A 25,572-nucleotide genomic window follows, 5' to 3' on the forward strand; every position below is an offset into this window, starting at 1 on the left:
TCCTGCTTGAGTGGCTGAAGACCAATCAAATCGCGGATCTTGGTAGGCTCAAACTCGCTTTCAGCCCGCCCCTTTCACTTCGCGGCCAATCACCGGCTCGGAAGGCGAGGCCCCGTGGAGCGCCGCTATGAATGGCTGAATGGTGTGAGTGAGTGACGGTATATGGTGAGAGAGCTGTAGCCAATCAGAAAGGGCGTCCGATTCCTGGCGAGGTAGTCAGAGCTGCTGTCGCTCGAATCCGCGAAGAAGCTGGGGAGGGTTTCCATGACGACGAGAGGCAGGATTTTCGAACGCATCACATCAGAGCATCTCTTCACACACCTCATGCGTCTCAAGAGTGAACTTTGTAACCAGAAAGAAAAAAAGGCCAACAAGTTTTATAATAAAATAACTTTAAGAATAAAACTAAAAGCCTCCACCGAAAAAGAAAAAGGTTTAAGCCTATGGTAAAAACCTGAACAACATACAACTCTTTTAGCTATTTCGGCATTGAAACCAATTGAAACCAGTGAAACTGTTTTGACCATTTTGATGTGCGAAAGCCCAGAAAAAACTACCCACTAGCTAGCCCTAGCTCTTGTGAACAAACTCCAGTATGTTCAAAATTCCTGAGCCATTCTAGTTAAAGTGGTCACGTTACTCCTATCCTGGAGTCCTTGAACTGGCTTCCTGTCAAGTTTCGTGTCGACTTCAAAATTCTCATACTCACCTGTTAGACTCTGCATGGTTTGACACCTCAGTACCTGTATGAGCTACTATCGTCCTACTCCCCGCCTCACAACCTTCACTCTTCTTATCCTGGTCTCCTATCTGCCCCCCCCCCTCAAGCCCGTCTACATTCTATGGGTGACAGGGCCTTCTCCTGTTATGCTCCAAAGCTCTGAGAGTCACTTTCTCTAAACTCCTTCAAATCCAGACTCAAAATCTTCTTCTTTAAAATAAAGAAGAGCTTTACTTAACTGATTCTGATTCTTTACCCCTCTGCTCCTACTGTATTCAGTACCACCATCTACTTTCTCCTCTCATTGTGTATTCTCATTGTCCATGTCTTGTGTTTTTTATTGTTGTTGTCATTCTGTAAAGCACTTTGAGAAGCCACCTTTAAAGGTGCTATATAAAATAAAGTTTATTATTATTGTGATATTTGTCAAATTATCTAAAGTAATGGCTACACTACTGTGTGTGTAATGCGGTGCAGTGGTTAGCATTGCTACTTGCTAGTGCTGGAGTCCTGGGTTCAATTCCAGACCTGGTGTGCTATCTGTGTGGAGCTTGTATGTTCTCCCAGTGTTCATGTGGGCTTCCTCTGGGTACTCCTGTTTGCTCCCACAATTCACAGGCATACAGGAAGTGGCTAAATGGCTTCTGGGAAAACTGCCTCTGGTGTGAGTCTGTGCACTGTGATTGACTGGTGTCCCATCCAGGGAGCATCATGGGCTCCTGCTCCACCCCAACCCTCCACTGGATAAACCAGTTTAGAAAATGGAAGGATGTGTATCTTAGTCATTTGTTTTATACTCTTTCTTTACCAGCGATGGCCAACCTTTTTCCCACATCACGATCTTGGAGGTCTTACGAGTCCAATGTTAAATCATTAGCATCTAAAGACTTGGAAGTCAAGCTTTTGATCAATTCAGTCAGTGACAAACTGTGCCCCTTGATGGCTACAGATTACTGGTATTTGGATTTCCAATAGTCTTCAAAAAAACTGATTATATCATCTCCTTAAAGTTGCCACAGTGAAACTTGTATTCAGAAATGAATGACACAAGGGTGACCCAGGAAATCTACTGGAATGGGACTATCCAGGACTAGAGGGGATCCCCCTTGATCTGCAGCTTTGCACCAATGAGCCTGTAGGACAGGGGTGGGTCCCACTGATTGGCAAATGGCAAAAAATGTACTGTTCCAGTCAATTAAAGTGAGAAACAACACAAGCAGGAAAGAACAGCCCTAACAAAATCACAGCAATTGCAATGGAAATTGTAATTTCATGTAATGTTTGGCAACCCATAAAAAAATATATGTTAAAAGCAAATGATGTAGACGTTTAAATTCTTTGAACAAGCAACGGCAGCAATGGATGTGATAGCATAATGGTGGTTATCGTCACAAAACTTTATTTCCACAGATAAAACACAACATACAGCACAAACTAATGCATTTGAACAACAATAATTGAAGAGTTAGGAAACAAAGGATATAAGGAGTAAAAAACTGTGGAAAATATGAACAGTGTTATTGTTTGGGGGAAAAAAAAGTTTTCTCTGGTGCTTTTATAATGCAAAGCCAATCAAGTGATTGCATGAGAAATGTTTTCCTAAAACATGATTATTGGCTAATAATTACTAAATAATCACCAGTCCAGACAGCCCTAAGCCCTAACTGACATCAAGAATGTTTCAACCAGAATTAACTTAAATAACAAATAATGTAACTATTCTCAATGGGATAGAAAGTTTGGAATATATAATAGATAGCAACTATTATTTTGTTTGGCAGCAAAGTGTACAAAGATTTATCTTTGAATGTTCCGACAGTGTTTGCATCACAATTGTTATCTGTTGATGTAGTTCTTGCATCCACTGATTTGTTATGAAACGAAAAGACATAATTGCACCTTCAAATAACTGGTCTACCTGATTAAACTGAAAAAAACAAACAAACACTTCAGTTTCTACAATATTTCTCTTTGGAAGTGTAGTAATATATTGATATAGGACTATATATTTATATTATTCAAAACTATATAAGTAATACCCATATATTAAAAAAATAACAAAAAGAAAAGTATCGTCACTCATTAGGTAATATCTTAATTTCTTTAATTTGTTCATTTTTTAATGTTTGTTAATGTCATTTGATATTTATCTCAGCTGACACGAATCTTCTTTAAATTAGGTTGAGTTTTACCGTTTTAGATAATCCTTTAACTCTTCACATTTCAGGCAGTCACAAGATTTAACAAAAGCACTAATATAATTCTAAATCAAATGGTTTTAGGAGTGAATGCGCTTACGCTCAACCCTCATGAACAGTAGCACCTTTAAGATTAACTGTGTATTATATACATGATCAGTCCAAAAAATAGCCTTCCAGTTTAAACACGACAGTGACATACAGTACCCATGAAAAGGTAATATAGAAAATTACAATGCTTAGCAAGGTGCTTACCGTTCTCTTTGAAAATTTAAAATTATTTTGTAATAGACTATGACCATCAATCTTGTCTTGCATGAACAAAGTTCCAGTTTTGTGGTATTTGATATGAAGAACACAATAGCATGTGTACAGTATATGCTTTACGCTTGCGCAATTATGCGATCTTTTCAAACTTATCTCTAATCCTGGTTTTTGAGCCCCAGTTGAGGTCGAGTCAGTGAGAAACACACGGTAACCATAGAGGAGAGAGACCAGGGTCTTTAATATTGTAACGCAACGGGGGCTCAGGCGGGCGCCCTTGCCGCATTAGGTCGGCCCCCCACCGTCGGGGGCTCGAACCCGGGACTCCCGCGTCTCTCTGCAGCGACCCAGCCCCGTGAGCTAAAGAGAGATCTCTCCACAGCCCTGTAGCGGTGACGTCACAGTGCCTGTCGGCCGTAAGCGTTACACTCTCCCCCGCTTAAATCGCCGTCCCCGGCGAAGGGCTATCCCATCCCACTCTCACACCAATGTAACGCAACGGGGGCTCAGGCGGGCGCCCTTGCCGCATCTGGTCGGCCCCATCCCGACTGGAGGCTCGAACCCGGGACTTCCGCGTCTCTGTGCAGCGACCTAGCCCCGTGAGCTAAAGAGAGACGCAGAAGTCCCGGGTTCGAGCCTCCTGTCGGGATGGGGCCGACCAGATGCGGCAAGGGCGCCCGCCTGAGCCCCCGTTGCGTTACAATATTTTCAACTTGGAAAACAAGTACTACTGTTAATGCGTTTACCTACAGTATATGTTCTCATTTATTGAACACCTTTGACTAGCCAAGTTTCATACCGGTTTCTCTTTCTCCGCCCCTTTTAATTAAACTCTTCTAATGTATAAGTATTGTTAGATCTATCAGTCTTTTCCGAACTTGATTCTATGCTTTTGAATTACGAGTCTTTCAATAAAAATAATAATTCATATAATATATTTGTCTTGTTGTTTAGTTTTAAATTAATTTAATTAAGGCGTGAAACAGTTTTGTACGGAAGCTTATTCTAGCTATTACAAACACCGTGCAAAATTCCAGTAGACGTACCATGAGGGCGCAGTACTACATTGGAACAAATACTGTACTGTAGTTCAATATAGAGTAGTAAATAGTACAAATAGGACTATCTAAGGTTTCAATTATTTTTGTAGTACCACATATCGATTGCAACATGTTGGTAGCTGAAAAATGTAACTGCTGTGTGTTAAACTGCTATTTAATATGCTTCGCACCTTCTCAAAATCTGAAGTGAAAATATCTTAAACAAGACAATTTCTCAGCCTTGAATACCAGCCTGATGCTGTAGAAAGAACATGCTTTTAAAAGATATGAAATGCAATATGAAAACAAGTTTAAAAGAATGATTTGTTATACACTATTTGGAAATAGCTGTTAGGAAGATAGGTTATTACTTTGTCTCAAAATGACAAACTCAGATTAGTAACATTTTGATTTAATTGATAAATCATGAAATGTGATGGATCTGCTATATAGCCACTCTTAAAATTTCAAAAGTATGAATACCATATATAAAGATATAGAACATATATATTTTTATTTAAAACATTTTGATTTGAAATTAGTAGCCAATTATGCCATAAGGCTCAACAGAGTACCTAAAATGTTCAGAATCAAAATTTCTAAACTTGAATATATCCTAAATACATACACAGACTCTTTTGTATTTTTTTTTATTTTGGATTTATCAGAGTACAAGTTAGTTGGTTGAAATTAGCATTACTGCCATTAAACTCGGTAGAGAAAACTGGCCTACCTTGAGCTGTGCCGCTGGTGAAACACTAATACTTTGGACCTCACACCTCATCAAGATAAACAATTTTAGTATTGTTTTTAAACAGGTAGACGCTAACTTCAATGGATGGACTCATTTTATGACTCCTTTCTTCCCCATCAGACTTTTGGGATGTACTGTAGAGCTGTGCAATTTATGTGGAGAAGGATGTCCTCTATCAATACGTTTCAGAATCCAAGGATCTATAAGAAGTGTAAAAAGTGAATTTAGTGAATATTCCTCCTCGTATGTACAGTATTTCACCAGCATAGATTTCAGGTTTACTCTGACATCATCTGAAAATCCCATTTTACACCTAAAGACGTTTGTGGTGAAATTTAGAAAAGGGAGCAAATGGTCAGGAAGGGGGAGGTGTAATAGGGGTGTGTACCGTTCACAGTTGTTTCATTTATGTGTTTTTTTAATTACAATAGTTGTAAATATCTGTGAGCAACTCCAAAAACACTCCAATTATGTTTATTTAAAATTGCAACATTTGTACTCAACTAGAGTTGTGCCCATTGCTTGCTGGGGATAGGTTTCAGTTACCCCGCGACGCTGTACTGGATAAAGCAGTTAGAAAATGGACGGATAGATGGGTGAAAAATCTTTGGCTGCTGCCTAGTCTTTGGAAGCTGACGCATGATCTGTTGGCTCACTTGAATGTTTGTAAGATATCTGGTAAACAATACAGTACTGCACTAGCAACACACTGGTGTTCTTAATAAACAGCCACAAGGGGGAGTAGTCCTCAAAATAAAGACAATCAGCATTAAGAAAACAATGGAGTACAGAGTATGTACTGTATGTCCAAACCTAATCATAATAAATAATTCACAGAAATTCACAGTACTGTACACTGAATATACAATTTAATAGAGGACTTCTACTTTGTCCCTTTACGCAATTGATTAAGACTTCCACCACATTCTCTGCTACCTGTACCTTTGTCAACAGTTTATTAATGTTAGCTAACTTACAGATAATTTACATTTAATTAAAAACACATTGTGCAACAGCCAAAATGTAAATACATTTTAAAGGTGGTTACTGATTAACACTTGAAATAAAAAATGGCAAAATTATGTTATCGACTCTGACATCAGTATATTCACCAATTTGATGGATTAGCAGAGGCAGAAACTTGTACATTGAGGACTCTGTACAAAATATTTTGTATTCCATTAATTTACAAACATCTGTTTCTTTAGTTTTAATTTTGTATGTGAAATAAGAACATAATTAAAATACATTATCTAAGTAATTTGTAATTAAAATGTTAAAAGTACAACAATTATATTAATATATTAAATTTGAGTATTTTACATATTTTATTTTCCGATCCTATGTGTAAGTTAATTATGTCATAGCTCCAGTGATGTTTGTTTTGTTCCAGTGGATATATGTTGTACTTGTCTATATTTGCTTTGAGGTCTAATAAATACCCCTATGCAAGTGATAAGTAGAAGTGTGTTCCTGTACAAGCTGTTTATCACTCATTTGTCCCACAGAATGCCATGGATTTGGTAATCCTTTAGTCAAAAGGATATGGCACCAACACTCATTATTTGCACTGATCAATGCCTGGCAATCCAACAGTTCATCCATAACCAGAAAGCCACTTAAGGATTTTTGCAGTCCCAGACACATACAATATGATGCGGGACTACATCCTGGACTAACAAAAAGTTAGAAACACAAATAAATCCAGCCAACACATCTTTGGGCAGTGGGAGGAAGCAGGAGCACATGCCAAAAACCCATGCAAACACAGGGAGATCCCTGAGCAAGGTCCTTAACCCCAACTGCTCCAGGGGTGACCCTGCACTCTGACCCCTAGCTTCTCTCCCTGTCTGTGTGTCTCATTGAGAGCAAGTTGGGGTATGTGAAAAGACAAATTCCTAATACACTAAATCGTATATGACCAATAAAGTGATCTTATCTTACTCTACACAGAAGGATCACTAGCTTCAAATTAAAACCAGGACTATGAGGCAGCGGTACTTACTACCACATCATGGCACCATCATTCCTGGTAAAAAGAGCAGAAAATGAGAAGATCCAAAACAGCTCCCTGTTCACGGTCTGCCATTGGTGAAAGTGAAGTGAAATGACCAAAACTCCGTCGAAAAATCCGTCTACCCTTACCCACAAATTAGACTTTGAATAATTGATTAGGTCATTGTAAATTCACTACCAATCATGCAAGTACAGATTGTTTGTATATAAAACTTACCTTCAGTAAAAAGTTAAAGTTTTTTTGTGGTTCTCCCCTACACACACACATTAGCTGGCGTACCTTGGTGCAGTGCATCATGGGGAAAAAAAGCTGGTGCAAGTCAGTTGACAAGAGGCATGACTGCTGCTGCCCCTGGCTGATGCAACAGTCAGGATGAGTGCAAGAGAAGACACCCCCCACAGGAAATGTACTTCAGGGCAGCAAACAGTCGTTAAAGCAGAGGGAGACTAGGAACACCTAGCAACCTGTTACTTCTATATTCACATTCAGTGGTGCAGCAAACTTTTGCTAATGGTATTCTCAAGTATTTTGATAAGGATAGATTAATTGGACCATGTGTGTCAGGACTCACTGTATTTAGTATGTTCCCAAAACATGAAAACAAGTGCGCCCAGTACGCTTCAGACAGACCCCACAAGGTGCCAACTACAAAATTTGGAGCATTTAATAGGATTTTAGGGGGCAAAATTTATATTATCCAAAATATTGCACCAAGATATACCTTCATCTACAACATTTAATTCCTTCTGGTACATAGTAACCATTGCTAAGTGTTAATATGAAGCCCTCAATAAAAAAGACACAGGAAGCCAGTACATCTACTTCACCATGAAGGTCAAACAGAGCATGAACTGACAACCTCAGCCCCCAGGGGGTAGGCAATAGCTGCAGAATGGAGATTTAAAATAGGCACATAAAAGGAGGCACAGAAATTTGTATTGTGATTGTTCTGGAATGTAGGAAGTCTGTCCTCTTAAAAAAAAAACCATCTACAAGACTGGATCCCTTTTTTTCCCCAATATCAAAAAGAATGACAACTTATGAATATGGAAAATAAAACACAATGCCTTGTTCTCTGCGATTTTGGAATCTTTCCACTAAATTCCAAGCTATAGTTATTGAGACCAAAATGCAACCTAAAATAATTACATAAATCTATACCCAGATCTATACCATGTCTCTAGCAAGAAACCGAGAGATTACAAATGTCAGCAAGAAAGCATATTTAAATTATGGATATACAAGTTTGAAAAGAAAGCATTGTTTAATTTAAAAATGCTGCAAAAGTTGTTTGCTTTTTGACTCGTTACATTTTCGAAAAATACTAAACAAACAAATTACCAATTAAGATTAATTACTTTGTGGACAAGCATGCCTAAGATCTTGCAAAGACTCCTTAATGCTTTTCATGATGTCTGAGCACAACAATTAAGAGCACAGAACAACTGCTTGCTGTTTTAAGAACGAATTCTGTAAATACAGATACTGCATTTGTGATTTCAATTATGTACAATAACAAACACACAAGTGTCAGAGGCCATTTTCAGAGGCCAAGAGGCAATTTTTAATGATTCTTACCTGTAGATAATACTGTACTTATTTTAGTTGCTGCATCAAGAAAAATATAGGCTCCTTTGTTAAGATTAACAAGCAAAGCCAAGCTACTGTTGAACTTCTAACTGTTGATAATCTCTGGTGATCAAACAATAAAAATGGCCTTTAAACATCAGCATGATAATGGTCTTAAACTGTAGTGTATTAAAACCTAAAGGCTTGCTGAATATTAGGAATATTTCAATATTACTCGCAACTTACAAGAGTCCTTTTAGCATCCCTAGTTTTCCTTAAATGTGCAGGATATTGTGAAAGTATCAAGCTACCACAGTGCCGGCCTGTGATATCATAGCCTCCAATCATTACACAGAACTGATGGGCTACTGATAGTAAAGATCAAAGTCCCGAGGGTGTTTAACACTGAAGTACAGAACCAATCCTTGGGAAACAAAGGCATGACACAAACGTTTGTCCAAAATCTTTTATTTACTATAAAGACATACACCAAAATAAAGTTCAAATTATGCTATAAAATGCTTCAAATGGGGTAAAAACTTCATAATAATTAAAATATCTTGATATACTTAAAATTACAAAGGATACATTTAAGCCAATTTTTTTCTTAACCCAGAGATTTCTTGCTTGCACAGTAAGGTGCTAATAGACGTTAGCCCTTAAGCCCTGGAAATCTTCAGAAAAATAGTCACATAGCATATATATTGTGAAAGTGAACTTTGGTAGAAGAAAATCTATAGGACACCTGAGGTAGTAGAGACTGGAATAAAACAGCAATAGACGTTATTTACAAATAAAGAAAGTACCAAGTAATACAGAAACAGCACAAATAATAATTATACATGAAAATTTCAGTCCAGCTCCGATCCAAAAAGCAAATAAGATCACATCGCATCTTCATTGAAAATAAAAAAAATATCACATAGACCAGCAAATTGAGGGAAACAAGCAGACACAAAGAGAAGTCAAAGGCAACATGATTTAAAATAATCACAGGCATAAAAATGAAGTAATACTGATTAGCTGAGGTTCATCAGTTTTAAGAATCTGCCAGAAATAACATTTTTCCAGTATATAAAAATGGCGAGAGTGCATAAATTTAAAGCTCATACAGAAAGATTTTAAGATAAAACGATTACCCAAAGCAAAAAAAAACAAAACAAAAACTTCAGTATTTTGAAAATAGTTGTACAAAAGAACAGGTCAAGTACAATAAGTTTAGCTACCAAACTTCACATTTACATTTTAACTCTTCAAGCTTTGTCAGCTTGTTCTCAACATACAGAAATAGAAATTTGCATAAAACTTTCAATTTTCTATAGAAAATTGTGACTTTGCTTTTCAATTATATAAAATATATTATTGCCCCCTTAATTTCACTAGAGGTTCCAAAAACAAAACCAATGAAGTACTCACTTTTGTGTTCTCAATGAAAACCGATCAAGCACCATTAGATTTTTTCCCTAAACAGATTACAATTAGAACAATACTTGAAGAGTTAAACTTTAGACAAAATGATTTAGGAACATGCTCTATATCCTAGCAATGTATGCTAAAAAATGTCAATGAAAAGATGTCAAAAAAGTATTGTAATTTACTTCAAATACTGTACCCAGCAATTTCTTTGCCAAAAAGTTTTTTTTTCCCCAATAATGTGGCATTGTTTTCAGCGAAGCACTGAAACCACACTATATGAACAATGTTTTGGTGAAATACTGAACTATTTCTAAACACATTGGGCTGATGTTTCTTAAAGGGTGTGAAATGGTCAATAGCAATCAACATTAAACTAAAGTAGTAGTATACTCAGGAGAAACAGCACCAAAGTAAAATGACATGTATTTTAACAGTAGGAAGAGTATCTGATTTAAACTATTATGTTAAAGATTGCTTTCATAAACGTTTAAAATGACATCTAAATAAGTCAATTGTTAACTCGACAAGGCTCAAATGTAACAGTGAGATCTATAAAAACAGCAGGATGATTACTGCAACCTGACTTAAAAATCCTAGCCTCAAACTCCAAATTACATAAAACGGTCTCAAGTTCAAAGGCTAGCTTTGATAAACAGGATCCAAGTAACACTCAAAAGTATAAATGCATTTTTTATATTATGTATTCATACATACAAAAAAAGGGATTTGTTCTATATAAACCTCCAGACAGTAAAGAACATCTTTGAAACTTTGTCTTTCACATTCAGCATTCTTAAAGAGCACGTATCTCAGAATACCCCATCCCTGAAAAAATTCCATTTACAAAACCAGGTGTAATAGCCAAAACAGTAAAACGCACAACTCGACTATGTATATGATCACATTTAAAATAAGTGGTATACATAAAACCAGATGATTTTAACACTAAAAAGAACCATTTAAGGCCTTATTTCCTAAAAATGCAACAAATAAAAGGATGGACAGTGATGTACTCTGAACTGTACGAAAGAACATTATACCCTACACGTCTGAACAATGTTCTGCAAGCACTATATTCCAATGTCAAATGTATGCAAACGTTCTCGATCAGGGTTCAACATTTGAAAGATTTAGACCTCAGATTTATTAATATGGCTGCAAAAGTGCTCTAAACTAAAAAGGTTTGCCAAGGAATTGCCCTTACAGAATGTATTTTCTTTTGATTACAAAAAAGGCTTCGGCCTAAGATAAACGCTGGTCAGCAAAGACCAATGTCACCCTCCTAAAAGTCTCTCTCGAACAGGTCTCGCAGCTTATTCGAGCTAAGTTACAGCAGTTTCTGGCCGTCACGCAAGGGGCCCGTTGGGGCCCCCGCATCCATCGCTGATTTTAAGGCTCATACGGCGCTTGGAAGCACCCCAAGGCCACAGTCTGGCATTCCTTGCCTTCAGTAGTATTTTGGCGCGGAGGCTGCTCTTCGCCTGGGCCCGTCCCTCTACCAGCTGAGGCGGAAGACGGGGTGCTTGAGCAGCTCCCGCGAGGGAGGCCGGTCTGCCGGCTGCAGCTCCAGACACCGCAGGGTCACGTCCCGCAGCCCCGGGGTCAGGTGGGCTGGAATCGTCGGCGCACACGTGGCGCTGGCAATCTGGCCGCAACAGAAAGATAATAAAGAAGCACATTCCACCATTAGGGAGGTTACCCACATCGGTCCCCCCGATCGCAGTTTTATCATGTTTAACAAGAAGTACAGCTGCAATTATGTTTTTTCTTCTTGGGCTCAGTTCTTCATCTCCTCAGAAACCTTTGTTCTTATTCGGCAGAGGTGGATACTTATACACGTGGTTTCTGAGACTTGCGTGTGCCAAGCCAGTGCCAACTGGAAGCCATTAATCAGCTGGGAGGGGGACATAAGCAGCATGGCTATAACTGCAAGCTCAGAGGAGCCCAACAAGCCAAATGGATTTCCGCTATGCGGCAAGCGAAGGACTTGCCATAGGACACTCCGGACTACTCCGACCCACCTAACCCTGGCGAAATGAAGCAAAAGGCACACCATCCATGGCCACACACCCAGATACAAACCAGTGGGCTACACTATAGGACTCCTTTACAAAATTAAAAAACAGATTCAACACTGTGTTGCAAACTGGAAGTTACATCCAAATCTTGCATTAAGTAAATCTTCCTGCCTCCAGAAACGACAAGGAATAAAAAGATGGCTACACTGAGGTTCTGTTTCTGCCGCTTACCTTGAAAATCAGGGCCAGGTGGTTTGAGTGCTTCTCGGCGTTCCAGGGAGGCTTCGCGCAGGACATCTCTATGATGGCGCAGCCAACGCTCCACACGTCGCAGCTCCGGCCGTACTGCTGGCCCCGCAGCACCTGGAAAACACCTCGGTCAGACGGGCCGCGGGCACAGATGGGCACAGGTGTGAAGACCTGCATGCTCACCACGCAAGAATTGACGGCTAGCGAGGGTACACAGTGTTGCAGTAAGCACGGCTTGCAGCAAGCGTGAAACATTTTTTTTGTGATGAGCTGTTTTGACAGTTTCTCAAGCTTCAGAGGGCCCACACATCGATGAAAGACAAAACCAGAGAGCGGGTGTTTAGGGGACTGTCGCCTCAGTGGAATGAGACTGCACCATTCGGAGGAGAATTAGGGTCAGAGAATCACTCTCGTTGGATTTTCTCGGCCAGTCCACGCCAATTGCCTTGAAAATTCATATTTAAACAGTTCCAAGACCGCAAACTTACTAATGTAAAAAAAAACACTGAAATAAAATGACATCCTCTTGTTGATCTGTAAAACTAATCTTAAAAATTGGATAAATGTGGCTTAAGTGAGATGCAGTGTTACAGGAAAAAAAAAGCTTGAATTTATCTGATACTACCGATATAAGATATATGATATATGGCACAAATGTCCTTACTAACCTTTCTTAGTAATACTTTTGTTTTCTTTGTGTTCTTTCATCTATGAACACATATTTTATAACAAATAATGAAAATCTATTCAAAGACTTGCTTTTGGCAGAGATCTGTATTTAATTAAATTCAATCACTAAATCCAAGCTTGTGAAAGCTGATGAAAAAACTGCTTGAGCATTTTATTTTCAGAGAGAAAGCAGGCTGTTCTTTTCTCAGAACAGGCACAGCCAAATGATTTCTCCGCTAATTAAACATGTTTTGGATGACAATGAAAACAAGGGATTAAAAGGCCATTTATTGCTGGCGTCTCATAGGGATTTCAATTTTCTTTTTTCCCCAAGTTACTGAGAATTCTCAATCCACTCTGACCAATTCCCTAAAATGCACGTGATTCTCAGGTCTACATGATTAGCTGGATTTCCTAAACCTTTGATTTGATTATTAACATTTGAAAAAATCATGGTTAAAAAGTACACTCTTCAACTTCCAAGATGCCTACTGCAAATAGACATGAAAAATTAAATGCACAATACTGTCTCCCCATTGGTATTTGTTCTTTTAATACTGTTTTTTCACAGAACCGTATAAATATCCTCTTTGATTCTCTTGTTTTGTTTTATGAATAAAGACAAGTTGATTTACATATCAAAAGACCATTTAATTTATTTAGTTCCCTTACCTAAACCTACTCATGTCCAAAACTAATAACAACCCAGGACTATATGCTTTTATATAAATAATGAAAATATCTTGGGGGGAAACAAAAAACTTGTTTTTACCTCTGGAGCCATAAAGGCAATTGTTCCTAGCAGCTGGCCCTGAAACTCCCCCGCTCCAGTGCCCTTTGATGCCAGCCTGGCAGCAGCTCCAAAGTCAGCTATCCGTAGCCTCTGCCCTGTGCTGTCAATCAGCAGGTTGGCACCTAAAATAAATACAACAGAAGGGCTGGTGGTTAGCGTAGGCCACAGTGAGGGAGTGGAGTCCCCAAATTCCAGCACTACACCCCTCCCTCGTCGAGAGCGCCCAGATAGATGGGCTGCTCCGAGCGTGCCGCTGGACAAGGCCTCTCGACCGCACTCTGGGGTCAAGAGGTCACAGCCAGAATAGGCCCTTGCCAGCCCGAGCTGCTGCTTCTCTCAGCCGGAAGCACCAGCACCTCTTCAGCTCCTGTCTCGGAGCTCAGGCTGCCCTCACCTTTGATGTCTCGGTGAATAATCTGGTTCTCGTGCAGGTAAGCGAGGCCACGCAGCAGCTGCTCTGTGTAGTTGATTATCACCGGTTCCTTGAAGGCGCCATACTTGTTCAGTAAATGAGAAACTGAGCCACCTTAAAGGAAGGGACAAAGACTTAATTCAATTTGAACAAACTGCTTGATTAGGCCACCCTGTTCATCGGGTGCCATTCTGTTCATCAAGCAAGGCTTCTACAAGAACTTAAACTTTCCCTTGCTTTTCAAACAGCCTTTTTCCCCCAGCACTTGTAAGACTAAGTTTTATTACCATCACCATAAAGAGAAAAAAAAAATTGCAAATTTAGACTGCGAACACACAGCAAACCCAGAACACAGTTTACTTTCTCTATAGCTGCCCCAGGGCAAGAGTCTCACCTGCCATCCACTCCACAAACAGGTTGTAGTTGTTCTTCTCGCAGGTGGCGCCAAGCATGCGAATGATGTTGGGGTGATCGAGGTGGCTCATCATCCGGATCTCTTCTCTTAAAGCTTCTACAACCTCTTCCTGCTCCGAGGATGTGTTCCGGACATAGGTCACCTGAGGCAGGCAGGTAACAAGAGAAAGGTCATCACGTTAATAATGCGCAGGTCCCATGGTATACTGGGGGTGAAAAACAGGTAATAAAATGCCTAGAAAGCTGATTATTCAGAAGAGCAGCTTAGCCACCTTGTAGCCTGACACTGTCAGACCTCAGAAGCTCTAAGACCAGTAATGAAGAACAGGCTGCTGCTGAATGAAGTGTTGATTGACCTGCCCTCAGAATTTCCAAAAGCAGGACTGTCCCTTTATGGGGACTGGAGACACTGGACTGTAGGAGACACCAGCCTTTGGAGGAGATGCTAAACCAAGGTCTGCCTTGGTCATTAAACATTATATTGCACTGTCTGTAAGAGCAAGGATATTGGTGTCCTGGCTTAATGCAACACGTAAAGCACAAGGAACTGTAAATATGAGGAACTAGCAACAAAGGTATGAGCTGGGCTGTTCTTGATTTTATAAGCATATCTTCCCACATGATTTATAGAATTAATTTAGCAAAAACAAATCTGGGGGATCAAAACTGATAAAATGGTGTCCCATCACTATTCTCAGATGGAAATCTAGGTTACCTGTTTGACGGCCATCAGTGTGCCAGTCCCCACATCTTGAGCCTGGTAACAAGATGAGAATGCTCCAAGGCCGATCTGCTGCCCTTTGAGCCATTCTACCCCCTCTCTGTAGGGGTACTTTGCTTTGGTATGTCCAGGCAGAGTCTCTGGGGTCTGCAAATGCATGAAAAGTCACATGTTTATTAAACCTTAAGTTTTAAATTTATGAGTTATTTACTCTATTTGAAATAGAGGAACAAATCATAGTGTCATAAGGCATTTTACAATGCTGTCCACTGTATCATAATATAATGGATATAAGGCATAGCATATGCTTCCTGGCTTGCATGAAATGATATTTCAAACTAGTCAGAACCAGGGAGACCTTTTGTGAAGAGTTTTATGGTGCTGCAAAGCTGGGAAAGGCAACAATCCTGGCAAAACAGTGATTTGGCAGCTCTGTCACAACAGACAACTGTTTACAAAACAGACTTTTAACATTATTTTCACCATTTATCACTGATGCATTAAAACACATAATGAACACCAATTGAATACAAGTCATGTAAACAGACATAAAAGGGTGTTTTCAGACATCAATAGCAGGAAGGAGAAACCTGTTTTACTTACAACAACATTTTAAATGTACACCTTTTTGTCAAAACATAACAATTAGATCAGCAAACGAGCAAGACTTACGTCCACCTGGATAATGATAACATCCTCTCCTTTGTCAACCTGGAGCTGTGGAATTGTGGGTAATGCGTCCTGGGATGCCGACATGGCCATAACGATGGCCAGAGCCTCCTCTTCCTCGGCCTCCATCTTCTCCTTGCACTTCTGGTTCTGGTCCATGTCGTCGGCGTAGGCATCGTCAGTGCCGGCCCGCTCGGGGGACAGCACTGCCACCTCGGACCTGAAGGTGACCGTGCTGTCACTGGGGGTGATGGAGGCCTCCAGCAGGTCCTCCATACTGGAGTTGAGCTCTGCCGAGGTGTCTAGGCGGAGGTACTTGTCCTCCACGGGGGTGAAGACCGTGTCCTCGCTGGGGATCAGTGCGCCGCTGCTCTCACCTTGCAAGGCGTCTTTCAGGTCTAGCTTCAGGCTGCTTTTCGCAGCTTCACAGAGCTGCTTCCCTCCATCGCCTGGGGAGGGGCGGGAGGGTTTTGGTCTATGGATCTGGGTGGTAGGCAGGGGCCTTGCCTGGGTGAAAATGGGGGACAGTTTTTCAGGTTCTCTGTGTGCTTGTGTGCCCTTCTGGACTTGGAGAAACTTGCGCTGGGAGCCGGGGGACGCTGAGGCCAGTTTGCCCTGGACGAAGCCCTGAGGTCTTACCTTACAGTTCTCATTTACAGGGAACGGTGGAGGGTGAGAGGCAGAGGGAGAGGGAAGAGTTGGGAATGGACTTGGGGACTGATTTGATGAGGGGGAGTTCAGACACTGACTTAGAGGCCTGGTCTTTGCCTGAATTGGAGCCTTTGGCTGCTCAGCGGTGGCACTTGGCCCTGGAAGCCCCACAGAAATCCCAGCCAGCCGTTCTGTGATGTCCTCTGGACTGATTCCAGGTTTGAGGTCGGCCAGGCCTCTGGGACTCCTCCCACACAACTGCACTGTGTGAGCGGGGGTATTGTTTTCTGTGACATTTGGCGAGTTTTGGGGGGCTGCAGGCTCTACAAATTCATTGTGTCGTCCCTCTCCAGTGGGAACATCTTCCATGCCCAACTGAATGGCTTCTATGATGTCCATCTCTTCCGCTATGGCCATCAAGCGCCGCCTCATGCGTGCATAGTGCGTGGAGCTGGTGACACTCAGCATGTCCAAGAGTTTCACAAACACGTGAGGCACCCTGGCGACCATTCTTGCCGCACTCAGGAAAACCCTCCGGGACAGCTTGCCGACCATAGAGTGGGAATTGTCAATGGACTGCAGTGCAAAACTCAGGAGAGATAACAACTTCTGATATCTGTGGGAAGCCAAAAATTTAAAGTCAATAAACAACTTCTGGTGTTCAACAGCAAACAGGTCGTCATGGACCAATTGTTTTGTGCTCTTTATCCTTCCATCGTTACTTTGTTTCGAAAAGGAACACCAATGTCTTAAAAAAAAAACTAAAAATGATATAAGCAGAAAGACTGTCAGGTTAATACCCACTTCTGTGGATGAAGCTAGCCAAGTGCAGATTTCATTTTCTGGTATTCAATGGGCTATCGTGAATCACTTCCAGAGCAAAAACGCATTCATTATATGCTAAGGATTCTTAAGTCTGGATGGCGGTATTACATCATATTTTACTATGACATTGCACTGCTTTATTATTTTTAGGACTTCTAACAGATAGCACAACAGAAAAACATTCCCATAAAATACTTTTGGTGCTACAACAGACAATTTTGCTGAACACAAGAAAGCTCTTAATGAAACAAAATCCTGATACACCCTACCTTTCCACGAGTGTCTCTGACTGTTGACTCTCCCCATTGGAAACAATATGGGGATAAAATTCAGCAGGAAATTCCAGTAAAAGCCTGTCAATCAGGCAGAGGCGTCCCAGTAGTGCCTGCCAATTGTTTGCTTCAGTCTGGGACCCCAGGATACAGTTTAAGACATAGTCCACGCCTCCAATACCTATGGATCCTGCAAAAACACAAGTTACAGAACAGGTGGGTCAGTTTCTGTTGTTTAACTGCACAAACATACAACCACACCGAGGGTCTAGCTTGCGCCTTAAACTAAAATTCTATGCGATGCTGAATTTATCCAGTTATAAAATGTTATACATTATACAAAAGATACAAATTCACAGTTTTATATAATTACTTACAAGTGCTACATAAATGAACAAATTCAATCCAGAAAGGAAAAGCATGGGAGGGAATATAAATATACCACAGCACACACAGCTAAAACCACTTATATATAAAAACAGGCCTGTAAAGTTTTAGAAACGACACGCGCTTTCCATAACAGAGGTGAGGAAGTAAGCAAAGCACTAGAACCGAGAGTAGCTCAAAAAGCACTGTACTGCAGATCTTAAACACCCCACACTTGCATTACTGCAGAGTAAAAAAATATTTTGTTTTTCTTAAAAGGTATATTTTGTGTTGCCATCCTCCCCATAGAAATTTGCCTCTAGCAACGTATGACTGATGGGTCATTCCTGTATGACCTTGGTGATGGATTCAGTTCAGTTGATTCCTGTATTGATCATGGTGGGTATTCAATGTGGCCACGTTCAAGTTTTATATGAGGTGGACTACAGCACATGTAAAAGTACATCCTAACACGGAGGAAAGGTGCTCAAGCTGCAGTCAGTGACAAAGCCCAGGTTCATGGCTTTCCTATATTCAACAAATAAATCTTACCTGCTTTGAGGATTTCTCTGCCAACTGCCAGTTCTCCAACCTGACCTTTACACAGCTCCAACAGTGTGGAAACTGACAGCTGACTTGTGCGACTGGGAGAAGAAATGTTAAAATTACTTGTCTGTTTTGAAAATAGTCAAAAGGTGCAAGGTAATTCAGGAACTTAATTAATCTGAAAATCTATAAATTAATTTCTTAAATCGCTATATTCACTCAACACTGATCCAGCCATTCAGTGTGTTCAGTATCATTGCTCTGTTACACCACAAGATGTCGCCACTATCAAACAGTTCTTTAGAACAAGAGGTTTGTTCTGTACAGTACAAATATTCAAATAAGCACAACTACGTAATTAACTCTTACAGGATTATATTGAAGGATGTCAAACGTTTGAAAGCCAAATGGTTACAAGCTCCACAGAAACACAGTAGAAAGAACAGATGATTGTCAGAGTAAGGAAACTCTGACAAATACAATCAAGAACAAGACCACCTGCAAGACAGCAAAGGAGAAGTACTATGTTTGTAGCAGGAAGCTGAATGGAAACAATTAGAAAAGGAGACCTGTGGAACAATCTCAAAGAGGCTTTCATCCCTGCTGGGGGTCAATAATGCTAATGATGCATATGTATTGAAACAACTCAGTTACAGCCCCCCACAGCCAAGACAGGAATCTGTGTGCTGTTGATTTACCTGTTAGCATCTGCACATTTCACCAGTATGGTTTCCACCACAGGCCTGAGGAGCTGCTGCAGTCGGCTTCTCTCTGACAGTGTGTGGCAGGGAGTATAAACCAGCATGGCTCTTAACGTTTTCTGCAGCAGAGACAACAGAACTCTCATCAGAACTCAGGATAGCAATACAAAACTAATCTGTTCTCACAAGGACAAAATACTTTTGGTCACTTTAATATGTGGTGGAGAATAAATTGTAAAACATTTAGAAACAAGTGCAAGCTGAATTTAACATTACTTTCATACAAAGGTCAACACTTTTGTAAACTATTGTTGTGACAACTTACATTTCAGTGAAAACTGACCTGCAGACCTTAGAAACTTGAAATTCAGAGCCAACAAAGAAATAATTAATAAAAGTAAACACATTAGTAGTATGTTAAGAGTATATATTATAGACTAATATGCAGAGGAACATCGTGAATCTCATCATTGAGTTTCAGGTCAAGATCTGAATGTTCCAGCACAACATCATAATCTTTACATTCATATTCAAACAGCTTCACTGAACAGAGTAAACTGTGTTTTCCTTTGTCATAAAATGTCAAATTATACAATTCAAATTTCAGCTGGCAGAGGACAACATTTTAAACAAATACTGCAATAGAAAAAAAACTTCTCTGGCTGTCCCTCAGTTGTAAACAAGCCCAACATAGCAAACACTGCTTAAGATTATTACGCCTTTAAGTGCTGCTTCTGGAGTTGCGATAAAAGCAAGTGAATTTTGCAGCCTTTATTCTAAGGGCACATGTGTAGTCTTCATAGAACCGCAAGGCAAAAGAAAAAAAGATTTTTGTTATGAAGACTCAATGATAAATGCAAGAGCAATTAACACAAAGAAAAGCCTACATATGGCAAAAACTCAGCTCCTTGCAGGCCAAAAGCAGCTATTTCACTGCAGGAAAAAAAGTACTTTGTCCCCCTGTTAATGGAGAAGAATGCTCACAATGCAATGGCCAGCACGCTCTGGCTGTTCAGATTCAAAAATCACGCTGGGAGCAGTGAATTAGTGAGAGCTGCCAATGGGAATGGTACCCAGGTTCAACAGTAAACAGCTCTCGGCTCTATAGGGAGGTCCATCTGCTTTCACAAACCTGCCCTCGCTATTTCTGGAGCATTTGCCACGCGCACTCAGCGCAGACACTGGCATGAATGGCCGGCTCCAGATCAGTCTCTTGGACAACCAGCTCTTCAGAATCACCAGTCTCACAGGCTGCTCCTATCCATATGACAGGCTGTTGCTTGGCTTATATTAGTCGGGGAAGGAAAGTAATGTTTGGGAGTGTAATGTCTTATTTTCACATGACATACAGTGAAAGGCCATGTCAGCTGCATTCATACTGGGGAATAATCAGCACTATTGCATACCATGGTACACACTGAGCAAATCGAGTTCAGTCATATAGATAAATATCACAATTGCAGAAGTGTATTTAGAAAGGACAATACTAAACCCAAAACCATTACTCAAAGTTAGACTAAATGCTGACTAATATGCACCATAGGAAAGACTGGAGAAATTAGAAGCAAAATATTCCCTGCCCATGCGATTCCCTTTTTGCCCTACATAAGTGTGACATTTAAAATTGTAAACTACTTTAACCCATTTTTCCCAATAATAACGAAATGGTTTTTTTTTTACAGCCTAAGTTGCTAAATATGCACCTACGTTTCACCATACTCTTCCAGCCCTACATAAACAGGCTTCAAAACAAAGCGGTGATTAAGTTGGTCCTCGTTCTCCCGTCAACACTAGCCTTTTGCTAGTTATCTGCAGCAAAAGCTACCTCCCTTCTTCACTCCAGCAAAGGAATAACACTGCAGCCTCTCTGCCCAACGCACGCCTAAGAACCTAAACAGACAATACTGTTTTGTGTGCAGAAATGCCAGCCACCGAAACAAAATGCCGCAAGCAAATGTCAAGCCCTCCAAAAGCCTGAATACCATAGAGGGTTGATCTACAGAGGAAAGTAATTAGGTTAGTAACGTCTTCTGGTCTGCCTTGATGTCCCAGCTACTGAAGTCGACAGAAAAGCATGAGAGCTCTCATAATTGTACTTTAAACCCTATTTATAAAAATGGATTTTTAACTTTTAAGAACTTGATTAATATATAAATACCTTTCTCTAAATGTTCCATTTTAAAAACACGTGGGTAATGTGGTATTTCAGTTTAACTCGGGCATCTGCACAGATAACTTCCTGCTTTTTAAATGATACTGTCCAGTTGAATCAAATGAAATCTCAAACTCTATCACGATGATGACTAGTTTTGTAATCTGCAAAACAAGCCTTTGAATGGCTATACTTGAGCACCAACATGTAACATGGTGTAACATGAACAGTAACATGGTGATGGCTTGTGCTTCTAACACATTTTTTAACCTGAGACCATTGTATCACAAAGGCAGAAAAATGATATTAGAGTGTCCATGAATAAACCAAAGGGATACTGCAATGGAGGCTAAAATAAATATATCTGGGACAAAAATGGTAAAATTCTAAACAATGAAGGGGAAATGGGTGATATAGGAAACAAGGTGATAGGAAATGGGTGATATAGGAAACAAGTATTTCTGGTTTCACCAAGGAAGAAGTCAACATTTATCACGCAGTGGAAGGACAGTTCTATATTGTATGGAATCGGCACAGAAGTCTGACAAGACTCTTTCAGGTTCCAGGTTCTTATAAATCGCATCGTCCCAGTATTCAAGTCAGCTATATTGTGATAGAAACCTCAGGGTGGAACAGCCTGACATCTGGGATATCAGAGATACCGAAACTGACTATTTTGCAAAATGTAAAGTTCTTTGTACAATTTTCCTGTTAAGAGGTACCATGGACTGCACTGGTCATCAGCCAGCAAAGCGCCTCATGGCAAGACAGAGGTAAAGACACATACAGTCACACTCCACTGATCCTGAACCGGCAGCTGCAGATCGATACGTACCAGTGCAGCGACATAGACTTTGTAGACTGGGTCGGCACACACCATGGAGAGCACCGAGCAGCACGACTCCACCACCACGTCCCCGGAGACTTCGCCCGGAGAGGCGCCGGCCGCTGTGTGGGCGGCGGCTGCCCCCTGGCCGCTCCCAGCGGCAGAGCTGGAGGTGGCTGTGCGCTCGCCGTTGGCCAGCAGCAGCGCGCCACTGACGTCGTGGGACAGCCGCCGGAGGGCCATCTCCCGGATGTTCCAGTTCCTGGAGAACAGGCAGCCGACCAGTTCCATTCCAAACACCTGGACACGTACAACAAACGGGAAGGAGCCAAATTAAACCTACAGCTGCAGCCCAGAGTGCTTTAATCGTGTGGAAAAACTTAGAATTCTAGAAATTCTAGAAACGAAGAACTTTGCACTGAATCAAAACCTACATCGGTATTTAGAGTTCAGCTCAATTCTTCAGATCCATCTTTTCCAACAAAAAGGATCAGCTATGACCGGCTAAACCTACTGGACCTGCACTTCTTTGTGACTAAAATGTTTGGCCCAAAACAGTAAAGACTATGGGACAGTTTACTCAGTTGAGGACTCCAATAATTAGGATGTTAACAACACACTTTGTAAGGCCAAAGTGGGTCTTTTCGGCTTTATGTTATTTAGCCTGAAGAAAGACAACAAATAAAACCTCTGTGCCTTTGTAAATTTTGTAAAAGACGTACAAAATAACAGCTGAAAGGCAAACTGTGAGCAAGACTAATAAACAGAACACAGTGTTCTGGGAAACACACAAGGTTTGGGGCTAAAATCTCGGTTCTCTGCCGTTTTTCCAGATACAATCCATTTTCCCCTGAGGGATCCCAGCCCTTTGCTGTTTTACCTTAATCCAGGGCTCTGCCAGCTCTTTGTATGTTAGGGGAATCTGCTGCACGCCATAGTGAGGCAAGTTGAAGTCACTCTCCTGCACTCTCCTCTGGGCATCAGTGTGAGGCGAGTGCTGGTGTTGAAGAGACTGATTGTGACCCTGTCGAAGTGCAGCACTGTCCAGAGTGCTGGATGAATCATGGCTGTTAAAAAAAACAGTTTTCCAGTTAAACAACGTGAACCTGGAGAACTTCCTCCACTGACTTTTAATAATACCGAAGACAAAAAAAATCTCCACTGCACACGTGGAAATGTAAAATTTTCCCATTGCAACACATTCTTTTTGATACCTATTGATAAGTAGGTATAAATGTGTGTGTGACTATTACTATAGTTCTCAGTTCTAATTCAAGCATTCATTTAGACCTTGAAGACAGTGAATAGCTGAAGAAAACCATGAACAACTCTAATGCAAACAAGGAATGAAATCATGGTTTCAAATGACAGCTTATGAAGAAAAGATCATTTTTGGCTACCCTCTCTCAGTGCTGGTCAGGACAGACACAAAGTGTTGGTGCCTGGCAGTCTGACTATATGAAGAGAAGCCAGCTCGACAAGACAAAAGTCTTGATTTAGAAAAAAAGTAGCTTTCCATAAACCACATAGATCCTAATTAAAAGGGGAGCTACCTTATTAGGAAACGCAGAATACACATCATTAAATGAATCACGTTGAAAGAAACAGTGCAAAACATTCTATTTCAGAAGACTCAGAGTCCACATTCTGTTATTTTTGTTATACACATTTGTTGGGGTGGTAAAATGGCACCATGAGCAACTTGACATATCAGATGTACTCTTGTAAAGTCTTAGGTCACTAATATAAGACCTACAAAATATTAATAGGCCAAGAATTTCCACCACTGACACATTTTAAATTAGTCTCTAATGGTTAAACGGGAGCACAATTAATTTCATCCTCTTGATGTAATCAAAGGGAGGATTTATCGAGGAGGTCTAATTTAGTACTGTTGACTCTCACATTCTTAGCCCAGAGCTTTAGTCTCAGCTGTTAACCCATGTTAAGTTCAATGCAAAAGGTTTAACACCAGAAGAGAACCTGGAGATCTTCCGTACTACTCATTCAGTCCACTTTGTTGCTATAGCTTTATGAAATTTGGCATACAATGCTTCTTTTCTACTGGGAAATCTTTTAATTAAACAGAATATTAAGCTTTGGAAGTTGAAGGTCATAAGTTATTTTTATCCTTATATGAGAAGAATGTCAGCAATGATGAAAAATGCCCTTTGCCTATTGGGTTTCTGAACTGAAATTACAGAGACTTAGAGACACCAATTAATGGCCAAGAAACTTGAAACTGTTGCATCTTAACACACCACAAGTGTCAAGATTTAGAAGCCTTGTTTTCTGAAAGTGTTGCCTTTACCTGTAAAAATCATGTGATTTCCACTTGGCTCTGCAAAGGGGACAGATCAATGTTTCACGGTTCCGTCTACATTCTTCAGCCCCTGAAAATCAATACCGACAGACATCATTAATTTGTTTTGCACAGAAGACAATTCGTGGCTACCTGTCAAATGAGAGACAGAGATTAAAATAATGAAAGCCTGCAGATAGAGGTGCTATAAAGGTTACTGCATTGCATTACACAATGTCTAAGCATCCACTCTGACATTAGGGCTAACAAACACGTGACCATGCAAAACGTTTGACTGCACAAAATGTATGGGTCAATGAAGATGAGCAACAGATTACAGCTACTTTCTGAAGGTTCATTCTGAAGATACTGCTAAATGCACCATTTTAAGGCCTATAACAGACTTACAGATAGACATGCAGTGATGATGAAGCTTGTTCCTGCACCCTTCTTCACAGACTGTTAAACTCTCTTCATCTAGCATGTCCAGCAAACATATAGGACACATCTGCTCTTCTTCATCCTTCATGCTGCAAAGCCAAAACAATAACACCTTGAAATTACCTTTCAAATCCAAGGACCAAAGGACAGACGTCTATCATGCAGACAGATTTTAACAAAAATACAGTTCAGTCTCTATGGCTGTCGTCCACATGACCTTAATTAAGGCAGTGATGACTTTTTAATAAGCTGGTGAAAAACGAAAATGCTCCTTACTGCAGTGTCAATGGAAGACTTAGCTGCTTGGATGCAAAAAGAATGGAAAAGGAAAAATAATGCCATCACAAGGAACATATGGAGGACTGTCTTAACCACATGGGTGAGCCCTTCAAGTTTGTAAATGGGTGTAAACAGCACCTTTGATAGCAATATTAACGATTACTCACTGTTTCTAGTCATGGTCCTGAGGCACTCTTGTAATTCTTATTTCTTTGGGTTCTTATTCCAACTAAGCTCTTAATTAAGAGAACTAAATTTTTAATTGAAGTCTCTGTTTTTTAAGAGTT

The 25,572-nt window shown here is 40.4% G+C and overlaps 1 protein-coding gene across 5 annotated transcripts in view; it reads right to left on the reverse strand.

The window, feature by feature from the left end:
* Positions 1–9,015: 9,015 nt before the first annotated feature.
* Positions 9,016–25,572, reverse strand: part of map3k1 (mitogen-activated protein kinase kinase kinase 1, E3 ubiquitin protein ligase) — a 58,006-nt gene continuing 41,449 nt past the window's right edge. For all 5 annotated transcript variants that reach the window (XM_006627038.3, XM_015337801.2, XM_015337780.2 and 2 more), the window contains exons 7-20: positions 24,974–25,095; positions 24,575–24,656; positions 23,144–23,330; positions 22,273–22,563; positions 19,283–19,404; positions 18,591–18,682; positions 17,670–17,862; positions 15,928–17,191; positions 15,250–15,402; positions 14,515–14,677; positions 14,103–14,234; positions 13,688–13,830; positions 12,229–12,360; positions 9,016–11,624 (exon numbers count right to left, since the gene is read on the reverse strand). In XM_006627038.3, coding sequence (XP_006627101.2) covers positions 11,475–11,624; positions 12,229–12,360; positions 13,688–13,830; positions 14,103–14,234; positions 14,515–14,677; positions 15,250–15,402; positions 15,928–17,191; positions 17,670–17,862; positions 18,591–18,682; positions 19,283–19,404; positions 22,273–22,563; positions 23,144–23,330; positions 24,575–24,656; positions 24,974–25,095 — 3,226 coding nt within the window. In that variant the 3' untranslated portion in view covers positions 9,016–11,474. The remainder of the gene's footprint in view (positions 11,625–12,228; positions 12,361–13,687; positions 13,831–14,102; positions 14,235–14,514; positions 14,678–15,249; positions 15,403–15,927; positions 17,192–17,669; positions 17,863–18,590; positions 18,683–19,282; positions 19,405–22,272; positions 22,564–23,143; positions 23,331–24,574; positions 24,657–24,973; positions 25,096–25,572) is intronic.

Source organism: Lepisosteus oculatus, chromosome 3 (assembly GCF_040954835.1).
Source record: "Lepisosteus oculatus isolate fLepOcu1 chromosome 3, fLepOcu1.hap2, whole genome shotgun sequence".
In the NCBI taxonomy this organism is placed as follows: domain Eukaryota; kingdom Metazoa; phylum Chordata; class Actinopteri; order Semionotiformes; family Lepisosteidae; genus Lepisosteus; species Lepisosteus oculatus.